We start from the raw sequence: 13,776 nt of genomic DNA, 5'->3' as shown, positions 1-13,776 counted from the left end.
TGCATATCCATCAGCACTGAGATAAACGCTGTTGTTAATCTGATGATAACACATTCAACATTTCTCTACAAAACAAATATAATTTAGCTAATTAAGCAGAACAAAAATAACAACAACGACAACTGTAAGGTAGTACATAAGATGCTACTGGGTGTAAGATCACCTCAGACAAGCCAATACCATTGGCAAATGACGGTGCGCGACAATTCGAAGCGTGGCCAGCTAAAAGTGAATAAGCACTAAATATACAGTTATTTTCGGTGTTTTTGTTAAGAAGTATAGTCAAAAGTAAATAAATAAAAATAAAATAAAAAATTAATGCTATCCTCAAATATACGCGTGTGTGTTTAAATTGAATATTAAAAATTAAAAAAAAAAATAACATAATTATTCAAAAGAAATGGCCGCCGAAGTGACAACAGATGTAGCGCCTGGTAAATAGTATTATTAAATATATCTGCATACCATTGATAGCGCGTGCTCTTCTTTTTGTGCACTTCTTAAATTTGATTTCGTAATGGAAATTTCTCCACAGCCAAGGGCATTGTTGACAATAACAATGAAACAAAGCCCAATCGCACGCTCGCCAGCGGCTTGCAATGTAAAACAGAAGCCGCCGAGCACAAAAAGGATGCGCCCGCAGATTTCGAGACGGCTATGGAAGTAGCGGGTTTTGGTGCATTCAATATTTTGCTATTGATATGTGTGTTGCCCGCAGCGATAGCCACGATTGTCGAAACGTCCACCATGTCGTACATACTGCCGAGTGCGGAATGTGATCTGAAGCTGACGCTGCTGCATAAGGGACTGCTAAATGCGATTACATATGCAGGTGAGAATGCAAGCAAGTAAGGAAGTCGACTTTTTCACTGTTTATACAAATATTCCATAGGCATGATCAGTTCAGCCGTGCTGTGGGGTTATCTCGCCGATACGAAGGGTCGCAAAAAATTGCTCGTCTTCGGTTATCTAAGTAATATTATATCGGTATTGGGTGGTGCTTGCAGTCAAAATGTCATACAACTGATGGTCTTCAAATTCATCTCCGGATTTATGTAATGCATGACTCATCATTACTTTGTGCGTACTTTAAATCTTATTTTATTATTTTTTTACCTTCCGCAGCATGTGTGGTCCATTCGCTGTACTCATGAGTTACGTAACCGAATTGCATGGCAAGAAATATCGTTCGCGCATGGTTATGCTGATAGGACTTATGTTTTCGGTGGGCAATATAACAATGCCCGTAATTGCTTTGCTTGTTTTACCCAGTCATTGGGACTTTAAACTGTTGGGCCTGCAGTGTGAGTGGAAATTTTTAATTAATTTTTTCTTTATTTTGCATTTGCCATTGCTTCTTTTGCATTAAACACTTTTCAATATTTTTTCATAATCAATCGCAGTTCATTCCTGGCAAGTATTTTTGGCAATCTCCGCGATACCCTGTCTACTTGGCGGCAGTTTACTTAATTTCTTCCCCGAAAGTCCGAAATTTTTGATGTCACAAGGTCGTAATACCGAGGCTTTGCGTGTTTTCCAGCGCATCTACGCGCTCAATCATCGGAAGCCGCGTGAAGATTACCCGGTAAGGCAACATTCTTCCAATTCGCACTGCTATTTGTGTTTACTATTGCTTCTATTACAACAATAAATTAAAAAAATGTCAATTTTCAATTAATCTCCAATCCTTTTGATAGATTAAAGAGCTCGCTAATGAATTGCTAAGCGAAAGCCAAAAAGAGAGCGATGCCTCAACGGTTAGCATAGCTACAATTGAAAGTTCTATTCCAAAGGAGAAGGAAGCCATAGGTGCTAAAATGGACGTGAAAGAGAAGAAGCCCAAAATCGGTTTGCGTCAAGGTTGGGAACAATTACGTCCATTGCTTACTAAACCTTATCTTGGTCTGTCTGCGCGCGTCTATCTCATGAATTTCGCACTTTTGTTTGGGTAAGCACAACTTTAACAAAAGCATTAGTCGCCTGCATTATTACAATTAAATTTAATATAAATGATATATTTTAGTCAAAATACCTTGCGTCTATGGGCTCCACAAATGTTTGCCTCTATTGAGGAATATGAGCAGATGTACGGTACAGACGGCGCTACCATGTGTTCCATTTTGGAGTACAGTGTTAATAAGACGCAATTATTGAAGGCTGAGCTGGCAAATTTGGAAATGAGAAAATGTGAAGTGGTGAGTTAGAGGAAGAACATGATTGTTTTGATGTTTTGATTTTTTTAAATATTTCATTTTCAATTTTAACCGCATACTTTCTGCACACATTTGTAATGAGTTTGCATTAATAGTCTCAATGTTCTTATAGGTTATTACAGCCGCCTCTTATACCAACAATATAACTGTAGCAGTCGCCGGTTTCTTAGGTTATGTAGTTGCTGGTTTCATTGTTAATCGTATTGGCAGCAAAGTAATGCTTAGTAAGTCTTAAAAATATTTAAATATTTATATATATTAACATTAATTTTTCTTCAATAGCGATTACCTCCACAATTGCGGGTCTTTGTGCGATCGGTCTGTATTTCTCAGTATCCTCGTTGAGTACATCAATTATTGTTGCAGTATCGGTGACAATGGGCAGCTTATCAGCCATGTCCATTATTAGCTCATCAGTCGATCTATTCCCAACGTCTTTGCGGTAAATTTCCAACTAAAAACTAATAAGAAATGCACATTAATTTAATTTTATTATTTACAGCACAATGGTGGTTTCTTTGGCAATGATGATTGGACGCACTGGCTCTATATTGGGCAATGTATTGTTTCCCATTTTCATGTCCTTTGGCTGTATACCACCATTCATTATGCTCACGACCGTAATGTGGTGTAAGTTTTAATGAAATTTTTGAAAACAATATTCTTCTTTCAATACAAACTTAATTTTCAATTATAGCGGCCGGAATTATGTCAGCATTTTTACCAAACACCAAGAAGATGGTTATGAAATAGGAACGCTCTTTTGTTTACGTTAAAATATGCATACAACATGTGCAGCTGTGTAATTGTTGTTAGATTATATGAGATTATTTATTCTATTATTAAGACTTTTTAAATATTTAAGTTCCTACAATATGTTCGTTATTTACAAATAAATATTAAATAAGACAAGATTAGCGACTTTGACTTCAAATTAATTGCAGACAATTTCTAATACATCTACATTTTATAATGGAAAAGCTCTTTGTGTATAACAAATATTATTTTATTGCGACAAATGCAGTTCGTTGTGGCAAAACTGTTTGACTTTCTAGCAGCCGACGTCGTATATTTAGATATGCAAGCGTTTTGAATAAAAATAATCAGCAGTAATTTAGAATAACCACAAATAGAAGAGAAGGTTGATTAAATATTTGTTCGGTAAACTCGTAACTAAACTCAAATTATCTCTACTGCAAAGACAAAAGTGTAAATAGAATCATATAAATGTGTAAAAATGTATACATTCGTAAATATGAATACAAAATAATTACAGACTGCGCATTTGCATTTATTTGTTAGATTAGGTTGTTGAAATGCTTATTTATGTACATACATATATTGTACATCAAAAATGTTTAACAACATGTCCACTCGTTATCGCATTGCCACTTCCCCGCCCATGCAAAATATGGTACATACAGGCCCTTCTTTTTGCCAAGCCTAATATAACCATAAAAATGCGAAATTTATTAAATTGAGACTTATACTAACCTCTTACTTCTCATACTCCAGCCTCTAGTTTAGTGAAACAACACATAAAACATTTCACAGATAAACATAAGTATTTAGTAAACTAAACAATAATATATATTTTTAGCACTTACTTGCGGAGATATTTTTATTTTCGCAACCCAACTAACTTGACTGCCATTTTGATTCTCATTTGGCGTTTCCTCTTTCTAAACGTTCCATAACTCTCCTTTTCATTCCTATATAAAACACCATGTAATCATTCACTCATTTATATACGATTTATACGATATTATTTATTTAATAAGTTTTCAATGAAGAAAGCTCATATTCAAGAGCGTGTCGTATGTATGTTTAGTAAAAACTCAACCGCAACAAATCAAAATCGAATTCAAATAATACACCTTCCGATAAATTCCGTTTCCGTTATTTTCTTATCTCTTTCGCACCAGTTGTGTTTACAAAATTATTATTTAAAATTGGCAGCTCTTTTTCTATCAACAACAAACAACACCTGTTTTATTTGACAGCAGTAATTGCAGTTTGTCAAGTTTGGTCAAGTCCTACTAATAGTGAAAGTGACACGCAAACAAAACCTTATCATACTGCAGTGCTTTTAAAATAGACAAGAAATAAAGTTAATTATCCTTATAAGTTATAATGTCCGCTATCGATGAATTACAAGCGAAAATCGCCGAACTGAAAAATGAATTGGAGCACCAGAAAAGCGCGACACGCGCAGCTCGAGAACGAATTGATAAAATGTCGGCAGAAGTAGTAGACTCCAATCCTTATAGTCGTCTCATGGCGTTACAACGTATGGGCATTGTTAAAGAGTATGAACGTATTCGCGAAAAAACTGTGGCTGTCGTAGGAATTGGTGGTGTAGGCAGCGTAACAGCTGATATGTTAACGAGGTTAGCGCTAATCGTGAACACAACTCATATATGGATAATATAAACATACTAAATTAAATTTTTATTTTCAAACTAAACTAGGTGTGGCATCGGCAAATTGATACTCTTTGACTATGACAAGGTGGAACTGGCAAATATGAATCGACTATTTTTCACGCCTGACCAGGCCGGTTTGTCCAAAGTGGAAGCAGCTGCACGCACTTTAAGCTTTATTAATCCTGATGTACGCATCGAGACTCATAATTATAACATCACCACAGTAGAATCATTCGATAAATTCTTGCACACTATATCACACGGTGGCATACAGACCGATACACCAGTTGATCTGGTGTTAAGCTGTGTTGATAACTTTGAAGCACGCATGGCTATCAACACTGCATGTAATGAGCTCGGTTTGAATTGGTTCGAATCAGGTGTATCTGAGAATGCCGTTTCCGGACATATACAATTTATACGACCCGGTGAAACGGCTTGTTTCGGTTGTGCACCACCTTTGGTAGTAGCAGAAAATATTGACGAAAAAACTCTGAAACGTGAAGGAGTATGTGCTGCTTCCCTACCCACTACTATGGGTATAACAGCGGGTATGTTGGTGCAAAACACACTCAAATATTTGCTCAGTTTCGGTGAAGTGTCGGACTATTTGGGTTATAATGCAATGAATGATTTCTTTCCACGTATGAGTCTGAAACCGAATACTCAATGTGATGACCGACACTGCCAGGAACGTCAAAAAGAATATCAAGCACGTCCAAAAGTTGTAGCCGAAGAGAGTGCAGTTGAGGATGATACACCATTGCACGAAACAAATGAATGGGGCATTGAGCTAGTCGATGATTCGCCACCGGTGGCAGAAGCAACAAGTGCAAGCAGTGAAGTTGCAGCCGGTTTACGTTTAGCATATGAGGCACCAGAAAATACCACGGAAAGCGTACCTACAATTGCCGCTGCTGCTAACGTGGATTTAGATGACTTATTTGCTCAAATGAAGGCGTTATAAGAAAAGTGATACATCTACTAATTTATTCCAATAATTAAGGTTAAACCATATTGCATTATTTTTTTATAGTTACTGCTTTGATAATATTAATGATCTTAAGAGATTAAAAAAAATAAAAATATTTAAAGCTAAAAACTATGAAACGTAAAAACATAATCCTTTTTAATTTTTTAAATTTCACTTTTTTACAAAAGACTATTTTGGTATGATTGTAAATCAATTTCTTTAATACTATTTCTATCATACTAAAGGCAACCCTGCATATTTTGTGGCAAAGAACCGATTGATATTCACTGAACACCCCAAACACAATCTGTCAAGCGGCAAATTATTTGTTGTCGTGTACTAATAGTGAATTGCATTCAAGTTGTTAAAATTTTTCTCATTTCAACTTAAGTGTGCTTTAACATAGAACTAATTTCCTAATGGCTAATAAAAAAGAAGAGAAGCCACAACCAGAAATTGAGGTAAATTATATAGTTTTGTCAAGCAAATTCTATTCATTTTTAAGAGCGTTTGTTACTTGTATACCGCAAGGTGATATTTTTTGTACACGTCAACTCCCTCCCAATGAAACATACAACGGCACACAAGCAAATGTACCAATCAGTAAAATACTAATTTTTATTTTGTATCGCAGGTTGTAAAAATAAACAAATGGGATGGATCTGCTGTAAAACATGCACTAGATGATGCCGTGAAAAATTGTCTATTGTGCGATCGCCCACAATTGAAAGAGCAATTCGGTTTGATAAATACCCGACTGGTGTTGTGCGCACTGGCCGTAGGTGTTGCAGTGCTGGCGCATGGCTGGGATTTCACACACCCCTTCCCTGAATCTCGCCCGGTCTTGCTCTTTAGCGTAATTGCCTACTTCGCTCTAATGGGAATTCTCACACTGCATACAACGTTCCGCGAAAAGGGCACCTTTGCGGTTGCAATCCAAAAGAATGGCAACAATGGACCACGAACCTGGGAAGCTAGCTCCGATATGAAGAAATACGATGACAAATATACACTCACTTTTTCTGTAAGCGATACCAAGGGTGTACGTGAAGCAAGCAGCACTAAGTCATGTGCCAATTTCATTGACGCCAATGGTATTGTGTTGGACAACTTGGTTGCAAATGAAGTCAATCGTTTGTTTAATTCCTTGTCAGCTGGGAAAAAGGATGAGTAGCTCGCTCTGTCGGATGAAGTAGGAGTATAATAATGTATTTAAATTATAGTACACACAATGAAAATGGAAGGTACGTTGTTGTAGATGATGATGGCGATGAAAAGGTTGGACGAGATCGTGAAAGCGCTATGGATGTAGCTGATTTAGATTTGCTGCCATTGTGTGTATAATAACAATATAAATGTATATTCTTTTACATTAGTAATTGAATATTTCCATATAATTTGTAAGCCGTTTTGGAAAATATGCATTTCAACAATAATAATTTTGTCCAAAAGTGAGGAAGTTATTTTAAATTTATGTATGAAAGTTGGTAAGTATTCATGCTTATAAAAAATTTTAGAGGCATTCTAATCAAGCAGCGTGAAGCTTGGCGTAACAAATATATCAGACAATTACTAGCTTGGGATTTGTAAAACATCTAATAAGGTGTGCTTTCTATAAAGAATTAACATGTATCACTATAAAAAAAATCGATTTCTTAGCAACACATTGCAAATGACAGGCACAGATATTCAAAACACAATTTTAGAAAAATTAATAAAATGTACACAAATAATAAATTTTGTTAAAATAATTACAAAAAAATACATATTTCCAAAATTACTTGTAAAAAAATTAACGTTTCGGGATTAAAAAAGGTTTATAGGATTTAAAAATGCGCGAAATTATTACTATCCAAATTGGTGCAAGCGGAAATTCTATAGGTGATGCTGTAAGCTATTGAATTGTATATAAACTGAAGTCAGGTATTCTAAATTATATCCGATCAGCAGTTCTGGCATGTGATTTCTCATGAGCATGGCGTAGACTATGCATCTGGACGGTTTCAGGGGACCAGCGCTTTACAATTGGAACGTATCAACGTTTTCTTTAACGCCACCGCAAGTAAACGTTTTTATGCACGCGCTATTTGTGTAGATACGGAGGCGACAACTATTGAAAATCTTCACAAGCGTTCTTCGCTGTACAGACCCGAGAATTTCGTGGCTGGCACTGACAGTGCCGGAAACAACTTTGCGCGAGGTTACCACACGGACGGTGCAGAAATTCTGGACGCTGTCCTAAATTCTATACGACGTGAAGCCGAATCTGTGGACTCCTTGCAAGGTTTCCAAATACTACACTCTATTGGTGGTGGTACTGGTTCCGGTTTAACTGCTCTAGTAATGAACGCACTTGTGGATGAATATCCCGATAATCTAATATCGAATTATGTTTCAATACCTTCACCTCAAATGTCTCAAGTAGTTGTTGAACCTTACAATGCCTTGCTGAGCATGCCATCGTTAATACACAATTCTCATTTAACATTTTGCCTGGACAATGAGGCGCTTTTTCAAATTGTTTCACGAAATTTGAAAATGGCTGTTAGTGGTTATGAACACATCAATCATATCGTGGCACTTACTATGTCAGGCATAACTACCTGCTTGCGGTTTCCAGGTCAACTAAATGCTGGACTCCGCAAACTCTACGTTAACATGGTACCATTTCCCCAATTACATTTCCTCATACCGGGTTTTGCGCCACTTATTAGTTGCAAACAAAAAGAGTTTTCCCAGGGTACTGTCGCCGAATTGGTACAACAAATATTCTCATCCAACAATTTATTATGTGCTGTTGATTTGCGACATGGAAAGCTTTTAACTGCGGCTGGTATTTTTCGTGGTCGCATGTCTCCACGTGAGGTGGATCAATTGATGACCAATGTACGTAATAAAAACTTGAGCAGTTTCGTAGAATGGATACCCAATAATATAAAGACTGCCATATGTGATATACCACCAAGAGGGCTTAAGATGTCCGCAACTTTCATTGGCAACACTTCAGCAATATATAAACTCTTGCAACGTATTTTAGATGGCAGCGGCATAATGTTGAGACGCAAAGCTCATTTACATTGGTATACGGGGGAAGGAATGGAAGAGCAAGAGTTCATTGATGCTCAACATGATCTGCAAGATACGCTTGATTTGTATAAGCAGAGTGGAGAAGAAGTACCGGAAGGTGAAACTGTAGAAGCCAATTCGTGTGCACCTTGTAATGAGACTAACGATTTAAAGTGAGAAGCAAAAAAAAACAAATCAAGTAAACAAGCAAAAATATTTTATTTACAAAAATTCAGCATTTTGTTACCAAAAAATTAAAAATATCGTATGCTTTAATAATTGCTTCTCCTTAGCAGCCATGAAATAGGACGTAATTAACTTAACTTATAATACCGGTTTTGAGTAATAAAGAAAGTCAGGGGTAATTTATATTGTTAAATTTGACAAAATTATGTGAATTTCCTGCTTTTTTATAATAATAACATAGAAACACTAAATTAGTAACTTCTTAATTATAATTAATCCCGTATTCTACATATTTTAATTTCATCGAACAAACGTTTTGAGCAAAAAAAAGTCATAGCGTTTAGCTTCCGATTAAAGGATTTTACCAAACACTAGTCATAAATGCTACTCGTTGTTTTCAAAAATTAAAATATTTATTACATAGAACGTTTTCTCTTATTGCCAGTTTTAGTTACTCCTTTTTGTTCAGTTTGATCTTTAGCGACTTCAATCTCACCCACCTTATCTTTAACCACATGTATGCCCAAAACTCTACCTGCCGCCTCAGTTAACTCTTTAATTGGTGGAAACTTTTGTGCTCGGGGTTTCCTATTTAAGCCTGACCAAATTTCTTGCCGTTCTTCAGTAGGACTTGTAGCAATAGATATTTCAAAGGAACCTCGCCGAGGTGGACGATCGGTATTCATAAGCAATTGAAGTTCTACATCTGGCTTTAATAAACGCAATTGTTCAAGCAGATCAGCATGAACTTGAAGAGCACGGCGGCGAAACACGTTTCAGGAGCGACAATGTTCTATATACAAAACGGGAAGATTAGCAGCTACAACTGGATCTTCAGATTTGGAAAACTTGGCTTTGGTCTCTGCACCGTCTTGGGTTTTCTGCTATTAAAGCGTTATGGACTAAATCAATACATCATCACTTTTATTTGCATTTAAGTACATACCTCAGATGGAGTTTGAGCTTTACGTTTACGCTTCAGTGCCATTTTATGGCGCTTATTGCAGAAATATGATACAGAAACTTTTGATATTTTATTTGCGCGGTATTTTTGATTCAAAGTGCTTTTTTAAACTTCAATCTCCAATTTGCAGATGTGTAATGCATATCGAGGGGTAACTTATCGATATTATAGTATAGACAAGGCACTCATTATTGGTTGGAGATTAATTCTTTAAATTACAAAGAAACAAGTAAATTTATAATAGCATAATTGGATTGACAGAAGATTTCTTTAAAAGTATTTCCATAGTTTACAGTTTTAAATATTTTTTATAAAAAAAAGCTATGTGTGAACTTTGACGAACTTTGCTGAACAGCACGCCAATTTGTGCCTGGCAATATTGTTTTGATTTTCGCTTGTAATAGCAGATCAACCCTGCGCCATTAATCAAAAAAGAAGTTTCGCGATAACATTTTACCGACTAATTAAAGTAAGGAAAATTTCCATCTAATAAAAATATACAAAAAACGTGATAGTTACATTATATTATTTGTTCTTAACATAGAACGGAATCCAAATAATTGTTTAGAACTACTTTGAGAGACTTATAAGACAAAAATACGCAGAAATGGCTATGCCCAATTTGTCCCATGCCGACTTGGAAAAGTTGAAATTTTTTATAAATTTCGTATCTCAAAATCCAACTGTTCTTAATCTCCCACAACTACAGTTTGTTAAAGATTTTTTGGAAAAATTTGGAGGTAAAGTGCCGACTGGAGAATTTAAGATGCCCACTGGTGCTGCCGGCGGGTAAGATTAGCACAACACACATTTGAGCGAATAGAAGATTTCTATAGAAATTTATACGATTTATAGAAAATGTCCATTTGGCGGGGACGCAGCCGGCGGTAGTGGTATGAATGTTGATGAATCGGAGGAATCGGAATTGGAAGATTCAGATCCTGAGTCGGAGGTAGAATTAGACTTGGAAGGTAAGCGTTTATTATTACGGGTTGGTAAATAAATTAAACAAGGTTATGTTTTATGCGGTAGTTGAAAGAATTATTTTTCGTTATTAAGATAGCTTGCGAATTTCCGTACAGAGGCGTGTCAGGAAAAGTATAGGGTCGATATTATATTAATTTTTATAGGTAGACAACTTTTCAATTATAATATTATTTAACGAGTTATGCCTGACACGGCTCTTGTATACGCACTTTTGCTTTCAGCTAAAACAAAACATAAACGGAAAAGGCAGAAAAGTGGACCGGATTTGGCGCCTCGATCTATTATTGACGATAATTTCATCAATACAAGTGCAGTTTATCTCGAGGAAACGAACGTAATCAGAAAACAAGAGCCAATAAAAACTGAACGAGAAAATTCTGATTGTGAACAAAACAATATCGAAGAGTTTGAATGTCAGGTGGAAGCTGTTTATGACAATGATGAAGAGGATAATATTGATGAAGAGGATCCTATCGAAACTAATGCTGCGTCTGTTACGTTGAAATTTGAATTAGATAGTGATTGCGAAAATGATGATCTTCATGATGAAAATTATAAAGAAGTCGAAGACGATAGCGATAGTGACGAATCTGCAGAAATGGTTTCTACGCGAAGAGAAACCCGTAGTTGTAAACGGAAATTAGGAAAAAAGAAAAGTCACACAAGGAATAGAAATTTTTACACAGAATTGAAACCAGAGAAGAAAGTAAGGAAACCTAAACCGGTTAATTGCAATGGGAAATGTAGAAAAGATTGTGTTAAAATTGATGAAGATCAACGGCTGAAGTTGTGTAAACAGTTCTGGTCATTGGGTTTCGTGGAACGCAAAAACTATTTGCTAACGTGTATAGAGAAAAAACCGCTTGGAAAAATGCGTATTATAAAACGAGTAAAAGAAGCACGTCAACACACTAATCACTATTTCATGCCTACAGGCGAGGGTGAACGCGTCAGGGTATGCCTAGATTTCTTTTTGAAAACACTTGTTATAAGTGGTTACTTGGTGAAGGATGCGCTGGAGAATAACGATGGCAAAGGTCATTATACCGGTACAGATTTGCGCGGTGGCAGCGGCGAGGGGCGACGTCTAAAAAGTGAAATAGCGAAACAGAAGCGTGATTGTTCTATGGAAGACATAGTGTCTAGTGCAGATAATTCAGTCACTGAAGAAGCCAGAGAACAAGTGGATCATGTTGTTACAAGGGATATAACTACAACTGAAACAGATGTACTAAATTATGCAACACGTGAGCTAAGCGAACAAAATGAACATGTAGAGGAGAACGAAACTGAGGAAAATCGAATTGAAAAGATTTCATCAATTTCTACGCAAGAAACCAAACGTAACGAATGTTTAGTAGTTTTATCTGAACCTACTGAACCGGAGACTTCAACTGTAGCGAAAATTAAATCTAAATCTAATAATCGTCCCAGTAGAAAAGGTATCCCGGTAAAGAAAGATCGTATACCACAGCCCGTTAATTGTGCCGAATCGTGTCGCTTTAAATGTCACACAAAATTCACCGAGGAGCAACGCTCACTCTTATGTGCGGCATTTTGGCGTTTGAGTTATAAAAGACGTAAAGATTTTGTGTTGTCACGCGTTGAAGTACATGAAAATACCAGCACGACTGCAGCGGAGCACCGAAAGACGAATCGTGTACGGGTTTATACAAATCGTTATTTTCTACGTGGCGAACGCGGTGAAAATGTACGCGTCTGTTCGCGTTTCTTCAACACAACGCTTTGCATCGGCAGTCACTTCCTCGCCAATGCACAGAAAAATGTCGATAAACAGACCGGTGCCTACGCGGGCGAAGATCGGCGGGGACGCACTGCCAAAAAGAATAAAATATCAGATGAACTTGTGTGCGGTGTGCGCGAACATATCAACAGCTACCCCACATGGGTGCCACATAAAAGTTATAAAACCCGCTTTTTGCACAGTTCATTGAATATAGTGAAAATGTATTCGGAATATAAAGTGGATTGTGAACGTCAAAATAAAGCAGCCGTCAGTCCCAGTTACTTTCGACGCGTATTCCATAAGGATTTCAAGTTGGCTTTTTTGCAACCCACTTCTAAACATGCGCACAAAGTCAGCTCACAGAGAAAGAGCAATGAGGCGACTAAATCTGACATTGGCAATAATTTAGCTAATGCAAATGTAGACAATGCATTGTTGGGTGACAGCACAATTGTCAAGGGAAACGGCAGCAGCGTGCCGGCAACGAAAAAACTCAATCCGAATATTTCCACATTCACCGGTGAAGAGGGCGGCTTTTGGACGCAACTAACACCAAATGCAACTGAAACTATGCGCTTCTTACAGCAGCGTTATGCGCCACAAGCGCCAACGCCTGTTATTGTGCCCACAATATATCATCACCAACAGCAACTAATACAAACGCCACCATCAACATCACAAACATCACAAATGCAACAACAGCAACAACAGCAACAACAACAACAACCACAACCACAACATTTACCACCCGCAATAATGCCCACTCCTGCCTATCAACTTGTGCCACAAGCCGGAGGCGGCGGCGGCGGTGGCTATGTGCATCAGCCGCACATCATGAACGCCGGCTACGAGAGCGAAGAGCGTGCACAAAACTTTCATATGCTTTAAGGAATGAAAATTAAATTTAGTTAATTGTAAGCAAATATATGCAACTTATGTATTAGTAATACAAACTTGAATATAGTAGATAGCTTTACTTTAAGTATGTTGGGAATTTTAATTTCACACATTCAGTGTATTTTGCTTTATTTATAAGTAAAATAAAACAAAAAAAAAATAGTTACAATTATGAAATAAACAGTTCGAATTTGTATTTAACCCGAGTGCAAACGTAGCAACAAGGCGAAGCCAACAAAAGTGTGTGTGTACTAGTGATGCATATTCAACTTATTAGAAGTCTGATGTATTTGCAATTTCCTTGTGTTTATTTATAG

At 36.9% G+C, this 13,776-nt stretch overlaps 6 protein-coding genes across 8 annotated transcripts; 5 read left to right on the top strand and 1 right to left on the bottom strand.

Annotated features, from left to right (window-relative positions):
• Positions 1 to 159: 159 nt before the first annotated feature.
• Positions 160 to 3,127, top strand: LOC105211738 (synaptic vesicle glycoprotein 2B). Its single transcript, XM_011183340.3, has 11 exons — positions 160 to 434; positions 536 to 832; positions 893 to 1,055; positions 1,126 to 1,304; positions 1,404 to 1,585; positions 1,698 to 1,948; positions 2,024 to 2,195; positions 2,326 to 2,437; positions 2,496 to 2,655; positions 2,716 to 2,843; positions 2,911 to 3,127. Exons 1-11 carry the CDS (start codon positions 401 to 403, stop codon positions 2,964 to 2,966), a joined length of 1,734 nt encoding a protein of 577 aa, XP_011181642.2. The 5' UTR covers positions 160 to 400; the 3' UTR covers positions 2,967 to 3,127.
• A 1,074-nt stretch (positions 3,128 to 4,201) lies between these two features.
• LOC105211736 (ubiquitin-like modifier-activating enzyme 5) lies at positions 4,202 to 6,075 on the top strand. The gene is made up of 2 exons (XM_011183339.3): positions 4,202 to 4,603; positions 4,685 to 6,075. Exons 1-2 carry the CDS (start codon positions 4,347 to 4,349, stop codon positions 5,604 to 5,606), a joined length of 1,179 nt encoding a protein of 392 aa, XP_011181641.2. The 5' UTR covers positions 4,202 to 4,346; the 3' UTR covers positions 5,607 to 6,075.
• On the top strand, positions 5,933 to 7,067 carry LOC105211735 (signal peptidase complex subunit 2). Its single transcript, XM_011183338.3, has 2 exons — positions 5,933 to 6,073; positions 6,247 to 7,067. Exons 1-2 carry the CDS (start codon positions 6,032 to 6,034, stop codon positions 6,784 to 6,786), a joined length of 582 nt encoding a protein of 193 aa, XP_011181640.1. The 5' UTR covers positions 5,933 to 6,031; the 3' UTR covers positions 6,787 to 7,067.
• A 207-nt stretch (positions 7,068 to 7,274) lies between these two features.
• LOC105211733 (beta-Tubulin at 65B) lies at positions 7,275 to 9,076 on the top strand. The gene is made up of 2 exons (XM_011183336.3): positions 7,275 to 7,501; positions 7,563 to 9,076. Exons 1-2 carry the CDS (start codon positions 7,445 to 7,447, stop codon positions 8,853 to 8,855), a joined length of 1,350 nt encoding a protein of 449 aa, XP_011181638.1. The 5' UTR covers positions 7,275 to 7,444; the 3' UTR covers positions 8,856 to 9,076.
• LOC105211734 (selenoprotein BthD-like) lies at positions 8,879 to 10,084 on the bottom strand. Of its 2 annotated transcripts, none has more exons than XM_011183337.3 (2): positions 9,811 to 10,084; positions 8,879 to 9,745 (listed from the first exon to the last, which is right to left on the bottom strand). In XM_011183337.3, the coding sequence occupies exons 1-2, from the start codon at positions 9,850 to 9,852 to the stop codon at positions 9,281 to 9,283; spliced, it is 507 nt and encodes a 168-aa protein (XP_011181639.3). In that variant the 5' UTR covers positions 9,853 to 10,084; the 3' UTR covers positions 8,879 to 9,280. The 2 variants fall into 2 exon arrangements, with proteins under 2 accessions (XP_011181639.3, XP_028895775.2); XM_029039942.2 differs by having other exon boundaries at positions 8,879 to 9,748; positions 9,811 to 10,079.
• Positions 10,085 to 10,137: 53 nt separating this feature from the next.
• Positions 10,138 to 13,704, top strand: LOC105211732 (uncharacterized). 2 transcript variants are annotated; one of them, XM_029039940.2, is made up of 4 exons: positions 10,138 to 10,297; positions 10,373 to 10,617; positions 10,684 to 10,799; positions 11,037 to 13,703. In XM_029039940.2, the coding sequence occupies exons 2-4, from the start codon at positions 10,436 to 10,438 to the stop codon at positions 13,448 to 13,450; spliced, it is 2,712 nt and encodes a 903-aa protein (XP_028895773.2). In that variant the 5' UTR covers positions 10,138 to 10,297; positions 10,373 to 10,435; the 3' UTR covers positions 13,451 to 13,703. The 2 variants fall into 2 exon arrangements, with proteins under 2 accessions (XP_028895773.2, XP_054087435.1); XM_054231460.1 differs by having other exon boundaries at positions 10,223 to 10,617; positions 11,037 to 13,704.
• Positions 13,705 to 13,776: the final 72 nt, after the last annotated feature.

The sequence above is a fragment of the Zeugodacus cucurbitae genome, chromosome 5, assembly GCF_028554725.1.
Source record: "Zeugodacus cucurbitae isolate PBARC_wt_2022May chromosome 5, idZeuCucr1.2, whole genome shotgun sequence".
Lineage (NCBI taxonomy): Eukaryota > Metazoa > Arthropoda > Insecta > Diptera > Tephritidae > Zeugodacus > Zeugodacus cucurbitae.
Note: the sequence above shows the minus strand (reverse complement) of the source record. Positions and strands in the feature narration are given on the sequence as shown.

Excerpts from the sequence above, each read along its gene's own strand:
- LOC105211735 (XM_011183338.3), top strand. The coding sequence starts at position 6,032 with ATGGCTAATAAAAAAGAAGAGAAGCCACAACCAGAAATTGAG. Across the intron at positions 6,074-6,246 it reads AGCCACAACCAGAAATTGAG|GTTGTAAAAATAAACAAATG; the intron begins GTAAATTATATA and ends TTTGTATCGCAG.
- LOC105211733 (XM_011183336.3), top strand. The coding sequence starts at position 7,445 with ATGCGCGAAATTATTACTATCCAAATTGGTGCAAGCGGAAATTCTATA. Across the intron at positions 7,502-7,562 it reads GAAATTCTATAGGTGATGCT|TTCTGGCATGTGATTTCTCA; the intron begins GTAAGCTATTGA and ends TCCGATCAGCAG.
- LOC105211732 (XM_054231460.1), top strand. The coding sequence starts at position 10,436 with ATGGCTATGCCCAATTTGTCCCATGCCGACTTGGAAAAGTTGAAATTT. Across the intron at positions 10,618-10,683 it reads CCCACTGGTGCTGCCGGCGG|AAAATGTCCATTTGGCGGGG; the intron begins GTAAGATTAGCA and ends TACGATTTATAG. Across the intron at positions 10,800-11,036 it reads GGTAGAATTAGACTTGGAAG|CTAAAACAAAACATAAACGG; the intron begins GTAAGCGTTTAT and ends TTTTGCTTTCAG.
- LOC105211738 (XM_011183340.3), top strand. The coding sequence starts at position 401 with ATGGCCGCCGAAGTGACAACAGATGTAGCGCCTG. Across the intron at positions 833-892 it reads AAATGCGATTACATATGCAG|GCATGATCAGTTCAGCCGTG; the intron begins GTGAGAATGCAA and ends AATATTCCATAG. Across the intron at positions 2,438-2,495 it reads TGGCAGCAAAGTAATGCTTA|CGATTACCTCCACAATTGCG; the intron begins GTAAGTCTTAAA and ends TTTCTTCAATAG.
- LOC105211736 (XM_011183339.3), top strand. The coding sequence starts at position 4,347 with ATGTCCGCTATCGATGAATTACAAGCGAAAATCGCCGAACTGAAAAAT. Across the intron at positions 4,604-4,684 it reads ACAGCTGATATGTTAACGAG|GTGTGGCATCGGCAAATTGA; the intron begins GTTAGCGCTAAT and ends AAACTAAACTAG.